Source organism: Labrus mixtus, chromosome 17, assembly GCF_963584025.1.
Source record: "Labrus mixtus chromosome 17, fLabMix1.1, whole genome shotgun sequence".
Lineage (NCBI taxonomy): Eukaryota > Metazoa > Chordata > Actinopteri > Labriformes > Labridae > Labrus > Labrus mixtus.
The window spans coordinates 4,392,791-4,409,195 of NC_083628.1; the positions used below are offsets into that span (position 1 = coordinate 4,392,791).

At 43.2% G+C, this 16,405-nt stretch overlaps 1 protein-coding gene across 1 annotated transcript in view; it reads right to left on the bottom strand.

The window, feature by feature from the left end:
• The window catches only part of znf462 (zinc finger protein 462), a 55,928-nt gene that overhangs the window by 5,753 nt on the left and 33,770 nt on the right, over positions 1 to 16,405 (bottom strand). Inside the window, exons 4-12 of the mRNA XM_061060649.1 lie at positions 16,005 to 16,139; positions 13,991 to 14,403; positions 10,908 to 11,026; positions 8,782 to 8,979; positions 5,058 to 5,313; positions 4,817 to 4,956; positions 3,797 to 4,020; positions 1,299 to 1,605; positions 358 to 496 (exon numbers count right to left, since the gene is read on the bottom strand). Of these exons, the coding sequence (XP_060916632.1) occupies positions 358 to 496; positions 1,299 to 1,605; positions 3,797 to 4,020; positions 4,817 to 4,956; positions 5,058 to 5,313; positions 8,782 to 8,979; positions 10,908 to 11,026; positions 13,991 to 14,403; positions 16,005 to 16,139 (1,931 nt within the window). The remainder of the gene's footprint in view (positions 1 to 357; positions 497 to 1,298; positions 1,606 to 3,796; positions 4,021 to 4,816; positions 4,957 to 5,057; positions 5,314 to 8,781; positions 8,980 to 10,907; positions 11,027 to 13,990; positions 14,404 to 16,004; positions 16,140 to 16,405) is intronic.

The window sequence follows — 16,405 nt, forward strand, 5'->3', positions numbered from 1 at the left end:
AACTCCATGTTTTTAACTGACGCCGCCGCACGCTAACCGACATTATAGACAGAGATGTTTTGATAGCACGGCAGAAAACGGTTCATGCGGTCGTGATTTATTTAAATGTGACAGTTAGCACACAATGCTAACTCTAACATCAAACTGTACAAACATCTGCATTCACCATATGGAACCTGCTTTAAAGCAGCATGTTGTTTACACAAGGACCAGAAAGAAAAGGTAGAGAGGACCATGGGAGCCTCCTGTGCAGTGGAAGGAGAGTACACAGAGAGAGAGAGAGAGAGAGAGAGAGAGAGAGAGAGAGAGAGAGAGAGAGAGAGAGAGAGAGAGTAGAAGAGAAGGAGAAGTACTAACATGCCGTGTCGAAGGACGTGTCGTTCCCACTCCAGATTGTTGGTGAAGCAGCGGCCACAGAACTCGCAGGGGAGACGCTTCTCTGCACCGCTCAGCTGAGAGCTGCTGCTGGTGCTGCTGGTAGGGGATGCAAAGACCTCTGGGAAAGAGAGTCCACACGATTGGTCAGTCTCTGAATTGTTTTGTTTTTTTCCTGATTGTAAAAGTATTCAAAATTGATCTAAACATCTTTTGCAATCGCTTTTCATATTTCCAGGTTCAGTAGTTCAATCACAGGGTGACATTATTTTAAATGAGCGTTTGCTTCACGTGGAGCCGGAATAACCAGTTACATTCTGGTATGAAATCTACTTCTGCCTTCAGTGAGCAGGCAATCGAAGTCAAGTCCACTCAGTGAATATGATCTGGGACAAAATAAACTCAGATTACATTTAGTGTTTGGCTTTTTTAAGTGAAACTATCCTCATGAAGCGGAGCTAAAACTCAAGTAAGTGTCGGGATAAAAACACAATTTAAGCCAAACAAACAAAAAAACACAATAAGAGAAGAGGGGAGACTGTAAACAATCTTATATTATATAACTGAGAACAACAAAACACAGGGAAATAGCAGCCATCATAGATTTTGAGCCATGTCATGGGTCTAACACAGCTACAGTAAGCGACGCTTTGAAGCGCTCTGAGGTCCTGGATGCTGCCTGCATAAAAACACTGATAGTGGACACATCCCCTCTAAAGTGTAATCCCAGACTTGCAGTTTTATGTAAATGAATCTGTTTGTTAAAGGCTCATAACTTAATTAAAAAGTCGGCTGTAGTGTTCTGATGTCGTCTGTCTCGATGTGAAGTCCATATTTACTCTTTTATTAAACTTCAGCGGTGGTTTACGACAGAAGAAAGTTCACAGCACACAGAACTACTTCATCTGTTTTTTTTTTTTTACCTTGCTGTGTTGTTCTCTCTTCCTCCACCTCCTTGACTTCCTCTTCCTCTCCTTCCTCCTCGTCCTCTTCCTCCTCCTTGATGTTGTCCTCTATCCCCTCGATATCCATCTCCCTCTGTTCCTGCGCCAGATTCTCCATCATTTCCATTTCTTCGTCGCGGTCGTCCTCCTCGGCGGCAGCTGATTTCCCGTCGACCACCATCTCCATCATCTCCTCTTCCTCGTCCTCGGCGCTGCTCCCGTATTCCTTGATCATTTCCAGCTGGTCCAGGTTGACGCGGCCCATCAGCTCGAAGTTTCGGATGACCTGATCGGAAACACGAGGTGTTAATCAGCCTGATGAAGTGAGCTCTGTATGGTCATGCACCTTAACCCTTAACAATTTACAATAAAGCTTTTCTACGACTGAGAAATAATCTGAAATCTGGTGAAATGAGAAATGATGACTGTGTGCTTTGAACCTCTAAAAAACACTTTTGGTTTTGTCACATCATCTCATGAATGATCCAGATTTCTGGAGCCTCAGAGATGAAGCGTTTTCTTTACTGATGTGATGAGAACAGACACTGAAGCTGGAGCTAATAAACGTGTGTGCACATAGTCGTTTTATTCCTCCGAGTCCTTCACGAGAAATTCCACAGATATTTGTATCTCCTTATCTTTTCTGAGCTCTTGTTGTTTTGATAAATCCCCTCCGTGCGGTCACCTTTAAAGACACCGAAAGAAGAAGTCCAAAATGGAGGGACAAAAAAAAAAAATAATAAAATAAAAACGGATCTGCAATTTAGATTATTTACATACTTTAACAAACCTGACTGACTTTACGGGCCACTGTAATGGGAATCGACCGATAGTTTTCCATCTAATTAAGTTTAATTATACAAAATAAAAAACTTTTAACCACAAACAATGTATGGAAGCCTCGAGGGAATCACTGAAAAAGTTTTTCCCAAGCCCTAAAAATCAGGCAGCAGTTACAGATTTTATCTCCTGTTTTGGTTCTAATCTTTTTACGTCGTTTTTTTTATTTATTTCACACTTCCTGAAGAAGACCCTGACCCGCAACCTCCACAGTGTGCTTGCAGCAGACTGCGTCAAAAAACATTGTCTTTGTGCGTATTTGGAATGGAGGGGCGCTGCTGGCACGCTCCGGAGACGGAGAGAGTGCGCATGCAGTGGAAACATAATCATTGTCTATAGTTGGAGCGAATGGTGTGGTAGAGCACGGCGCGTTTTACACCGCAGACCACACCTTCACATTTACATACTGAAGGCAGAGGCTGCTATGTAAAGTGACCATCAGAAGTAACTACTCCCATTCACAGGGAGCAACTTGAGGTTAAGTGTTTTGCCCAAAGGACACATCGGACACGTGGCTGCAGGAGAGAGATGACATGCGAGAGGAGCCACAGGCCGGACTTGAACCTGAGCCGTCCGCTTGGAAGATTATAACCTTCTAAATGGGCCATCAGCGCCCCGACAGAGGCACTTTTAGAAGATGTCGTTGCAATTTTCAGAGTTACATTTTTTTGGTGCTGAGAGATGCACATACTTCACAGTATACATCCATTCAGCTTCTTTGAATTGGAGATGCAAAAGAAAACTGTGTTGAATACTTAAAGTCTTTATATGTGATTTTTCACACTTAAATATAATATAAATCAAGTATATCCTCTGAAAATAACTCTGAGTCATGACTGTCTACAATGAGTGTAACACCCGAGTCCCACTGTCTGTGATGTTTTCAGAGTTTTCAGAGTCCTATCTTCAGTTTGTTTACATCGCCCGGACGGCCGGCTGACTCCTCCCCTCGTGTATAAAAGTTGTTTAATTGAGGGACTAGAGAAAAGAAGAATAACATACTGTACTCACTGCTTAACTGTGTTTCTAGATCACGCTCATTTCGGGTAAATTTACATGCAGTGTGAAGATACGAGCATAATAAAGATCGCTAGCATTAGCATGCTAACACAACAATGCAGCGCGAGTTGTTTTGGTTTCATGCTGGAGCTCAAGGGCGACATCTGCTGGATCAAAAAAATATAAATATAAGGCATATAAAGCCTTTAAGAGACGACCAACTCTACCAACTGAGCCACAGAATGTAGAAATTGTGAGTCAGTGGTCGAAACCAGTCTTCATGTTCTTCTGTAAAAAAACATCTGGATATCTGGGATTTAGACGCTTTGATGGAGTGTGACGTTTTTTTTTCAAAGTTCAGAAGTTGATTTCTGCAGATAAGTTTGATTTTGGAGTTAATGTAATAAAGACAGTTGATTGACACAGGCTTCATTATTACCTCACATAAAAAAGTATTGGCTTCATATAAAGAATTGAATGTAAAAATATCATGTTGCAGCGTTATTATCAAACCTTCCTGTTGAGTTGAAACACTATACCAGACTAAAGAGGCTGCTTGCGGAAACCAATTTCATAAGCTTACATCTAGGTTTAGTTACACCAAACTTCAGGTACATCATTTTTCGACTCCTTCTGACCTTGTGCTCGAGGCGTAGATGCTCCTCTAGCTGGCTCCGTCGACTGCTGTCATAGTAACAGAGCTGGCACTGGTAGGGCTTGATCTCAGCGTGCTTCTGCAGGTGCAGCTGCAGAGCCTGGTCGCTGGAGCATGTGAAGGTGCATTTGTGGCAGCGGAACACCAGGCCCTGAAGGTGACGCGACAGCTTGGATCGGCTGACCTCCAGCGGACCCACACGCTCCTCTGGTGGGAGGAAGAGGAGAGAGAGGGGGATCATAAGATGCAGGAGAGATATCAATAAGACATTTTATTTTTTACATACAAATAAGAACAAACTCACACCCTAACATGTGTGTCACTTTTTTTTTTTTTTTAAACAAGTCACACCACACGAGGATGTGAGGTTTTCATTTGAATGTGATCATTTAAAGGAAAACGGGGTGAAAATAGTGTCGCTCTGTCCGAGACCCTTAAAATCTTAAAATCCTGGGTACAACATCGACATGTCATGAAACACATTTTGTTTTTGCATTTATGATGACAAATTCATGTGGGGTTACAAGGATGGTGAAAATATATGAGCAGCACATTTTTTTTTTTCCCAAAATCATTTTTGCAGCATTTGGTGAAATACAGACTTTGCATTGAAATTTCAAACCATTTGATTCTTCATTAAAAAAAATTGCAGTTACTGCCCTATACAGGCTATGTGATATGAAAAGAGGAGTTTAGAGTTTTTTTTGTAAAGAGAGCAGTTTCAAACATTCCCCAAAGAAGAAGAAATAAGACATAACAAATAAGATAAGAAGTTTTGGAAAATCACCCCATGTCTTACAATTTGTCTTTTTATTTGATTTGTTCGGTTCTATTTCTATTTTTATTTTTCTATTTGATTTATTTTGTTCTGTATAAATTTACAAAAATGAGAAAAGAGGAATCACTCTATTGTCTAACCACAAATGAACAATAAGTACAAATGTCTGTGATAAATGTCTAAATAAAAAAATAAAAAAAATAAAAAATTGGTGTTGATGTGTACCTCTGTGCAGGACGATGTGGTCGATCATATTGCTCTTGTGTTTGGTGTGGTAGAGGCAGAGAGGGCAGCGCAGGTCTTTGGGGAGGTCTTCAGGTGCATTGCTGTTGTGACCGGCCTCTACGTGCATGGTGAAGGTGTTCCTGAGACACAGATTCAGAGACACGTGCAGAAAGATGATGTAAAAACATCCTGAGGGAACTAACTCTCCGATGATACTCTGTGTCACTGTTCTTTTTCTTACTTGTAGCAGGTGAAAAAGGAACAGTCTTTGCACTTGAAGAGCTTCTTGCCACCATGGCGGTCCCTGTAGTGCCGGCGCAGACTCTGCATGTAGCCGGAGCTGAACTCGCAGAACTCGCAAGTGAGGACGCCGTCTGGTCGATTGTCAGCCACTGTCGAGCCACCAGGTGTTGAGCCGGAAGACATTTGACTGCGGGAGGCCAGCTGGTAATGACTAAGCTGCTGACGAACATCCGCCGGCTCCAGATACGACGGGTCTTAGAAGAAGGAGAGACGAAAAAAAGAGAGGAAATGTTCATCATTTGGGAGACATGATGATGCAGGGTCTTTAAAATGCAGTAATATGTGAAGAGGACTGAGAGCTCTTTCTAAGAGAGAGTGTCCAGTTTGCTTCTCATGTTTTAGATGTTTTCATCATCAACCTTTATCTAGACCGGAGAGATCATTGACATTTCAACAAAATCTATCAATAAATCAAAGATTCCAGTAAACATGTGGAAACATGCTCTTATCCCTTAGGGTCTAAATTAACAGAGGAGAGTTATTGAAGCCCCTTTGAGGAGTTCTTATCAGGTTATGAACATGACTGAAGTTAATACTGCTGCATCTTTACGACCTACAAAAACAAACTGGACCATTAGTATAAAGATTGATGATTTTCCAAACAGTTTTGTTTTTTGGGCTTTTGTGACTTTATTGGAGAGATAGGAGAGTGGATAGAGATGGAAATTAGGGAGAGAGAGAGAGTGTGAAATGACATGCGGGAAAGGAGCCACAGGTTGGATTCAAACCTGGACCGCCCACTTTGAGGACTACAGCCTCCATACATGGGGCGTGCACACTAACCACTGCGCCACCAGCGCCCAAACAGTTATTCTGAATGTTTGTAAAACACTGGAACAGGGAAGAATCAGACGAGCATGCTGAAGGAAATCTAATGTTTCCATTAGGATTAGTGTTTAAAGGCTTTATATGCGATTTTTTGGATCCAGCATGAAACCAAAACAACTCGCGGTGCATTGTTGTGTTAGCATGCTAATGCTAGCGATCTTTATTATGCTCGTATCTTCACACTGCATGTAAATTTACCTGAAATGAGCGTGATCTAGAAACACAGTTAATCAGTGAGTACAGTATGTTATTCTTCTTTTCTCTAGTCCCTCAATTAAACAACTTTTATACACGAGGGGAGGAGTCAGCCGGCCGTCCTGGCGATGTAAACAAACTGAAGATAGGACTATAGAGGATATATTTGATTTCTATTACATTTAAGTGTGAAAAATCACATATAAAGCCTTTAATGAAAATAAGATGTATTTGAAATCACAGTGACCTTGACAACTAACAACCAAAATCCAGTACCAAAGTTGATTCTTGTCCATTTTCACTTTCTTAACTAATCCATTCAAACACTTTAACATGTTGCTGACAAAGCAGCGGGAGCAGCTTGGAGTTAAGTGTCCTGCCAGAGGAGACATCGGACATGAAGATGAAGGAGCTGCGGATCCAACCGCGACCTTCCAGTTGAGAGACGACCGACTCTACCACTGAGTCACAGCCGCCCCCCACGCCCCCCCCCCCCAACCCATCCGTACAGACACAGACGTATAACTGAGACAGTCATCAATTTGTCCCCCTGCGTCTCTCCCTTCTCGCTCCCTTTCTTCAGAGTCTATAATATCAGCGAGCAAGCTCATCTTCTCGTCCTACTTTGAGCCCCCGACACATCAATAAATAAACCACAGTGACACTAATAGAATATCTATCCATGTGAAAAATGCCTCGTTCAGCACTCGCGCACAGCTACGAGGAGGCATTTGCAGAAAGAGAAACTTTTTCTTTTAAAACTTTGACTTTAAAAAAAAAAAAAAAAAAAGCTTTAGATTCAGTTTCTCGCTTTTTTTTCCAGAGGAGACAGAGGAATTCATACAAATCAAACAATGCCGCAGTTGATTCATGCTTTTTAATATCTCCCCTGCATTGTTGTAGCTGTTACAGGGATGAGATAGCAAATCCTGTCATGAGGCGGGGATGTGTTTTCTTGAAGGGATTAACGGCCTCAGCTGTCTGTAACACTTCATAAATGAGAGATGGAGTAATTCTGTGAGGAGTAGAAGGAGACGGGGGGGAGGGGAGGATTATTTCGATTTTAGCAGGTGCAGTTGTTAAAACTGGAAATCCAAGTTAAAGCTCCTGTGAGGACTTTTGGATCTGTGTTGATTTTGGCGCCACCTGTGGACATAGCAGTACTTATTTTCTCCTAGCTGTTAATAGTGCTGTCCTTTAAAAATCAAACCTCCCGGGGCGCCGCACCCCATGTACGGAGGCAATAGCCTTCAGCGCAGCGGCCGTGGGTTTGAATCCGGCCTCGGTCCTTTTCTGCATGCCACCCCCTCGCTCTCTCGTCCCAACATTTCCTGTCTCTCTTCGGCTGTCCTAACTAGTAGAGTCAAAAAGGCCCCAAAAAAACAAAACAAAAAACATATCAAACCTCCAAAACGTCAACAAAGGCCGTTTCTGCAGCATGCAGTTTATCACCTACCCTGCGCCAGTGGTTAAAGGCATTACAAATTATGATACAGAAATGTTCAATCTTGTAGCTAATGATCTTGTTTTCTTTTGTCGGTCATGTCGGAGGCATCAGTATTCATTTCAATCTGTTTCATTACCATCTAAAAAGGAGCTCAGAGGAGCTTTAACACCGTTGCTTATTAGAGTCAATCAAACGCTAACAAACTCTAAATGGGCTCTTTTCCACTGCAACGTGGACCTTAAATGTGGACATTCAGCTGAAGGTAGCTGGTTTGCCAAAGTACAGAGACATTCAATATGTCAGCTCTGCTCTCTCTCTCTCTCTCAATGCTTCACTTGTCCTGGTTGGGGCACAGCTGACGGTGGTTGGTGCGTTGAGGAATGCTGCCCCGCTTCAGCTCTGGGGGAGATTCCTCAGCTCCAGGAGCAAGGTGACAGCTGCTGCAGCGCACAGTTCTGTGAGCTAGAGAGGCGGCTGTACAGACGCTGGAACACCTACAGCAGGGCATCACAGCAGGGAGTTTGCTGCTTCGCCAACCGAAAGTGAAGGTGTCTCTTTGATTGGGAATATTTTGTAAGATATAAAAAAAAAAAAAGGGCGTCTTGTTGAACCAAATTTTGAAGAAATCTTCCTGAGATTTTGTGTTCATATGAACAGGATGTAGAGAGAGGTGTAGATATGGGCAATCAATAATAATAATAATAAAAAAAAACATCATTAAGTCCCATCAGACGTGTGAAATGTTGTTATGGTTTGCCAATCAGTTCCCAAGTCCGCCCCCGCCAAAAAAAGGCTTTGTGAGGTCACTGTGACCCGGACTTTTGACCACCCTGTTCTTACATTCAGCCGAAAAAAAGTAAACAGAGGCCGAGTAGCGACAGAACTGGACACACCGCAAAAACATAGGGCGACGATCGCTCATCTCCTTGGTGTGTCAGGACGTTTACAGAAAAATAAAAAACACAACCTTGCACTTCAGCTTCGAAGGTTAAGCTTTAAAGTTTCGGTTGATGACGTGTCTTGTGGGACAGAAGCAGATTTCCCAGTAAAATTTGGTCTAAACACATCATGTTTACAAAAAACTACTTTTTAAAGCAGTTTAGAAAGTTTTTTCAACTAAACTCATCAGAATGTTCCATATCTGGTTTGAACCCTTGTTGATAAGAATGATTTAAAGGGTGTGACCTCTTACCATCCGGGGACAGCGGAGTCTGCTCGGTGCTGCCGGGCAGCCGCGACGGCCTGGCGGTGGTCTGAGCAGCCTGGGTAGCGGCGCGTAGTTTGGGGAGGGTCAGCGCCTCGCCGTGGTCGGTCAGCGAGTGCTCCTTCAGCTGGCTGATGGTCATCGAGGAGAAGGGGCACGACAAGCACTTGTATGTGTGCTGCTCACCTGGGAGATGAAGACACGTTACGAGTCAACAACATGAAACTTAAAACAGTTTTTTTTTTTTTTTTTAATTAAAAATTAAAATTAAAATTAAAAAAAATAACTGAAAAACTGTAACCTCCACCATAACTCATAATTTATTAAAACTGCAATATAATAATAATGAATAATATGTCCATGATAACAAAGTGCAAAATTGAAACAAACAGTGCAATAATCTTGAAAATGTGTGTATATATTCTGACTCTTATTCTTATTATTGATATCTTACTTACATTCCTATTCTATTTGATAAATATTTTTATTACTATATTTCTACTGCTATATTGTATATTTTGGAGCAACTGTAACAATCGAATTTCCCTCTGGGATTAATGAAGTATTTCTGATTCTGATTCTGACCGACACATGAAGTGCGCCGTGCAGAGGCAGTGTTGGACTAAAAAATGAGCATGAACCTGTCTTCCATGAAGAAACATGGTGATAATTAACAAACTCTCCACCACTCAGTGTGTATTCCCCTCTGAGCTGACAAACATGGCAACATGTACTCACTTAGTTCTCCCCTTAGACTAATTACTCTTATTTTGAAAGGAAAAGAGTTGAGCTGCAGCGTTTTGAAAAGTTCCATCAAAAATTCTAACAGGAATGTCTCGCAGTATTACACAGGAACTCGATGACGATATGAAATACCAAATCTTCAGATGTCCTTTACATCGGATTTTAGGGTAGTTTAACCAACTATGACAAACGAGGGTGACGATGTTGAGTAAGCGTGACAGGAGTTTTGAAATCCTTCCCCATTTTGATTTCAGGTAGAATCACACTCATCCTAACAGAATCTCAAAACATGCGTCTCTCTCTCTCTGTGACTGTAGTAACACACTGACTTCTGTCCCGACCCTTTCATCAGGATTTTCAAATTCTAAATATCAAACAATCTTGACGTCCCCCCCCCCGACGATTGGCGAGCAGATCGGGGATGTTAAGATCGGATCTTTATATCGCTCACACTACAAGAGAATCTTGGGCAGATAATCGGTTTCCGAGCAGCCACTGAGTCGGGAGCCACCCTGCGATTGTCGGGGACCTCACATCGGCCCGGTTATCCTGCCAGTCTGAGTCACTATTTGGACCGTCACAAATTCTCTCCAGGAAACTTCTTCATGGCGAAAAACATGTTTGGACTAAACTGCACCCAGACAGCTCCTCTTAAGTATTTTTTGGACTGAAAGCAAAGGACACTGAGGTGAAGACCTGATGCACATTGTTGAAATCTAATACTGACCGGTTTCACAAAGTGCACAACTACTTTTTTTTTTTTTTTTTTTTAAACACCTCTGCAGGTCAAAACCGTTTTGTGTCATTCATCCGCAGCTTTTGTTAACTCCTGTTTCTCGTCCTCTCCCATCAGACAGTCGAGAGCACTCAAACGCCTCCTGAAAATTGGCCCGTCTAGTTCCCCCATCTTAAAAAGATTCTTTTGCTCATATATTGATCGCTCAGGTGGAGCTTTTTTTTTTTTTTTTTATTTTCTCGACTGCGTCTGGGTTTTTTGTCTGCAGTCTGCCTCTCTTAAAATAATGAAAGAAAAAGAAAACAACAGCAGTAAAATGAGACTGAAGTGTTGTCTTTAGCTTTTCTAGAACACAACACTCAACCTTAAATCAATTTGAGCTGTTTGTTTAATAATCTGGATCCAAATAGGATTCTTAAGAACGTGGTTTTTTTTTAGGTATAAAGATGAAGCTGCTCCGACGAGATAATCCACCCGCTTGGATTTTTGCTGCATAAGCTAAATCAAGCACAGTATCTTTATATGGAAGAGGCGATAAAACAGGAGGCTGCTATTCTGATCTGGGAATACCTTGTTAGTCATGGATACAGCTGCTAGATGTGATTAAAAGTATGTTTTTTTGTTTTTTTTTTACCTGTGTGCGCCTTATGCAGGTGGCTCTTCAGGCGGCTCACGTAGGCAGATTTAAAGGGGCACAGTTTGCACTTGAAGGGCTTGTGATGCCCGTGGTGAGACTGCACGTGTCGGTCCAGACTGGTGAGGAGACAAAACGCAAGAGAAAAGCAAGGCAAGATATTAGATAAGAAGATAGTGGGAAAAGGATGAAATGAGGACGGCAGCTAAAGGGAGAAAGTGACAGGTACAGAGCACAGGAAGAGGAGCTTTCACTTTGATGATTTGAACAGCGGGGTTTTTTTTTTTTTTTTCCTGCAGCATCTGAGGCGCTGCGTTCTGTTTACCCCCACCAACAACACACTTCCAATGACTACAGAACAAGGAGCCGTGGGGTGAAGTCATCTACCCACAATCCCCCTGGTGGGACTGAGTGCGTGTGTGTGTGCCTGTGGGGACGGTGGCTGTGTTTTTAATGCCAGCCTCCTAGGGTGGCACGGGAATGCGGCTTGTTTCTGGGTCAGGGCACATACAGTACAGAGGGATTACACCTGGGAGCTCAGAGGAGACGAGGACTCTCTCTCTCTCTCTCTTCTCCCCCCCCCCCCCTCTCTCGCCTTGCTGTCTCTCTGCAATGGATAAAACAAAAAATCACCCCACCAAAAAAAATCTCAGCCACCGCTGTAATGTTTGTCTTACTCTCTCCTAGGGAGGCGGTAAATCTGGGAGAAGATTGAAGATTTGGGAGGATGTGATAGGGTAAACAGAATAAAGGTGTGAGAGTGTGGTCTCTGCAAAATGGGTTTGCATCCAGTTGATTTGTAGACCTGCTGGAGCGAGACTGGTAAGGTACTGTATATAACAGTGAAGGTTTTTATACTCCAGAGCTACTGCACACACTGTAAGGCAGTGAAAACACATAACTTCTCAGAGATGGCCAAAAAAACCGCTCGAGCCATTGTGCTGCTGCTCCATTACAGTGGCTGAAATGTCAAATAAAACCTGACACACACATTTTGAAATTATTCACAGAGGATGAATTTACAGACCACACACAAGAAGACTGTTATGTCTCCCTGTGCTGTTTTGTCCCTTCTCCCCTTCCGTTGCCTCCAGCCCAGGTGAAGCTACTGATTGAACAACGAGGAAGCTCCTGACCTCAGAGATTAAAAAACCCCGGTGCTGGCTTCAGGAGGAGAGCGGCTGTGCCTCTCAGTCAGGGATTTATGTGTTGTTGTGTTCCGTTACATTTGTTTGGATTTCATCATTTAGTTTGTGTGACAGTTATAGATTCCTTAGTTTTGACTATATGGTGTATGATGTGTTTTATTGTCAAGTTGTGGGTTTGTTGTTAGCCCCCGTAGGGCCGCCTTATGGTGGGGCGTAACAAATGCAGGCCTCGTCCGGGGGGGGGGGGGGGGGGGGGGGGTTTGAACCTGGGACTTCTTCGGTGGGGCGAAACAAAAGACAAATAATGATAGATTTAACAGTTTAGTTCCTACAGTGTGTGGAGAGCAACCACATGTCCAAAACAGCACACTACACACGAACACATCAACGCTCACAAACAACAGAAATCTCTCAAGGTCAAACGCGACCTCGGTGTAAAACAAACACGGCGGACGACGAGCGGGCGATCGTAGATTTTTGGACTTCTTTTTACAGGAAAATTCAAGAAGAAAAAAACCACGATGAAGTCGCTGAGACGGCTTGAACACGGGCCGTACGTGGATCACCTTCAATTAGCTACTGTTTTTTGTTTCTTTGGAAACTTTATGGAAATTTAAAAAGGGTACGATGTAGACCTGTTTGTTTTTTTAAGAGTCTTCAGATAACGTTTGTTACCAATTGGCGCCTTTCAAATAAAAATGGATAGACCGATTGATTGTTTCTATTTCTTATTGATGTTCATCTCACATTGGTGTTTGTATTTCTCGACCTGATTTTTATGAAGTGTCTTGAGATAACATTTATTACGAGTTGGCGATATAAAAATAAAGATGGACGATGATGATGACAACGGGATATCAGATCGTAAATATTGAACATATTTAATATTTTACGATTGGAAACCAGTGTGGCGTTAATGTTCTCCCGAGTCCCTCGCACAGATCAGAGTGAGCTAAATCACCCTGAACGCAGCTCACAGCACGGGGATATATCTGACAAGATAATCTTTAGAAGGGTCAATAAATCTGGACTTTGCTTCTTCTTTGAAAGTAACGAGGGCCCAGAATCAGCCTGACACTTCTGTAGTGTTTACCCGGCACAAGTCACACTTCTAAACAATATGACATGTCGTCACCTGATCGAACCTTAAAAAAAATCTCACCAAATCAACTGGAAGTGAAATCTAAAGGGTCAAAACAGGATCTGACCTTTTAGGACAGAAAACAGGATATCACAATCAGTCCGCCTCACACATGTTCACTCCTGCTCTGACACATTTCTGCACAAGTAAAGAGACAGAGCCAGTAGCCGAATGCAGTACTGGTAATATATCGAGCACAGCGCAGGTCCAGGAGGTCAGATTGTGGACTGAAAGCAAAAGGACACTGAGGTGAAGACCTGGTGCACGTTGATGAAATCTAATCCTGACCGGTTTCACAAAGTGCACAACTACTCAAAACTGTTTTTGTGTCATTTATCCGCAGCTTTTGTTAACTCCTGTTTCTCGTCCTCTCCCATCAGACGGTCGAGAGCACTCAAACGCCTCCTGAAAATTGGCCCGTCTAGTTCCCCCATCTTAAAAAGATTCTTTTGCTCATATATTGATTACTCAGGAGGAGCTTTTTTTTTTTTTTTTTTTTTTCCCCGACAGAAAAAAGGAACTCAAACAAATAGAATATATAATATATGTGTTTGGATGGAGAATGAATGGATCGAGACATTAGCATTGGTGAGAAATGACGCCGTTAAATGCGTGTTTTTCCGGGGCACCAGGGGCCTTGTGGTTAGTTTGCACACACCATGTACTTAAAGAGGGTTTGAATCCGACCTGTAGGTCCTTTCCCGCGTGTCATTCCCCACTCTCTATCTCTCCGATTTCCAACTCTATCCACTGTCACGTCTCTCTAACCACAGGCTCTGCTCCTCTTTACTTACTTGTGTCTGAAGGGAGAGACAAACTGGCAGTACTGGCAGCTGTATTTGTCCTCCCTGCTGAACATCGCCATGGCTGAGTGGCTCCTCTCATGGGACCTGAGTCCCTGCATGGACATAAAGACTCGGTCGCACTGGGCACACGGGTGACCCCCCGCCGTTAATCGCTGCTTCAGCTGGTCCTCCGACACCACGGCCCTCGCCGCGGCCACGAGCGCAGCTGCGCAACCTTCGACGGTGTCCTTCTCCGGCTCTTGCGTCTCCGCGCCGACACCGACACCAGAGGCGACGGCGGAAACCATCATCGGAGGCGGGGCTCTGTCAAGGTCTTCTGCTTCGGCTGCTTCGTCCCCCTCGAGGTCGCCGTTAGTCAAGCCCTCTGAAGGCATCGTCAGGGGCACCTCACTGACCTCCTGCTGCAAAAACGAAGAGAAGTGTTAAATGTTGAGTGACCGTCATGAGCCTATTGACTATCTGTAGGGCTTTCACAATACCAGACTTTTAAACTTCATACAAGACCGGTCAAAATCAAACAATATCCCTACCTCATCAACCTTTATTTAAGTTCTCGGAGAGATCATTGAGGGCGACCCTCATTTACAATGATGCCCAGAAAACATACATCAATGAACCTAAAATAAACCTGTTTAGAAAACCAAGACAACTTTATCAGCAGGGTGTTGAGACACAGCCCAAATAGTTCATTTTAACTAATCCCTCTGACACGGGAAATAGACAAGGTCGGCCAATAAGATTTCATGTGGCCACCACTCTGCACACAGCCATGCACGCCACACGCCTTCTCATTCTTAAATGATAGAAAAAAGGTCTGCTTGGCTACTGGGGCTGATGCTCTGCTTGCTCTGAAGCTAAATCACCCCAAAGAGCATTTAAACAACACAACAAAATCATTCAACAAAACAAGAGAGCAACATTATTATCTGCCAACAATAACACCATCCAACCGCAAGAAAACCCTCCATCTACATCTTCTTCCTGCCTCATCTGCTTGTTTGCAGGCTGATTTCTGTAGTCATCACAAGTGGATGGACAATCACCATGACTTTTTTATAGCCCCGAGGAAGCTCATTTTTTTTTCTGCGGAAGGACCTGACCCTGCACTTCGCGCAGCCATAAATAAGATGTGGCATCCAATGGGCCAACCTTGCCATCAAGTCTCTGCTCTGACTGCACTGTCAGCCTGTTCTTTATCCAACTGTAGCAGAAACCAGTGCAGTTCTGAAGCTCACACTGTATTCACATTACTATAAAAAGCAGTGATTCTTTTTAACACACAGTTTATTCCATCTGTTAAGGAGGTCTTTATGCTCCCAACATACTGAACAACCTAAAAGTCTAAGTTGCAACATCACTACTCGTCCATGCACGCTCATTTGCCTGAAACTGTCTCATCCTAGATATAGTAAGAGCAGACTGAGTGACTGGTGCAGTAACCAGGCCTCCGTCTGGGTGACGCGTTGGATCCCGAGGCCTGTTTCCCTCACTGGCAGCCTCAGTGGAATACTAATGTTTGAATGGTTACCCGCCGCTGCCCTAAAAGTTATGGCACACCACAATGTCCTCTTCTTCCTCCCCCTGCCACTGCAATGGGACAGCAGTACTTGTTTTCTCTGGGGGAAGCTGACAAACCGTCCACCCAGAAGCCGCTGTTTGCTAATAAACAAAAAGGGAAACAGAACCAAAGTCCAGTGAAAGAGGTCACTGCAGTGCGGGGAGGACAAGACGCAGGAACTGTGGAAAGAAAAAGTTGGGCTTCTGAGATATTAAAAAAATAATTTGATATCACTTAAAGCTCCTGTGAGGAGGCGGATTCCAACCCAGGCCACCCTCTTGGAGGACCACAGCCGTGTGCACTAACCACTAGGCCACCAGTGCCCCCATTCTCTGGTGTTTTAACATGATATTTGTACGGTTCTTATACAAATATTTTAGAGTTAATGTACCAATAAAAACACAATTTCAATGTGTTCATCTCGAGAAATTCAACTTCATTTACCTTGACATGTCCTTCTTTGACCTCTCCGTACTGGACATGCTTTCTAAGGTGGTTGCAAATGGCTCGGAGGGTGGGGTGGACCTCTATGCAGAAGTTACACCTGAATCCAATGGGAGCTTTGTTTGCAGGGTTATCCTGTCGACAGAAAAAAAAAAACAGTTATCCACAGCGTCATTAACTTCATGCAGGAGAAACACAGCGATGACATTTTCCACAGTAAAGATTCTGGATCAGTTACATTTTTATTTATCAATCCCTCAGGGAAATTCTGGTTTTCACGCTGTTATTGACAGATATTCATTTTAATAATAGAAGCCAAAGACCATGTGATAAGTCGTATGATACCTGAAAGTAGCTTTTTACAAACATAATACCAGTTTCATTTGGTCATTTAACGGTTT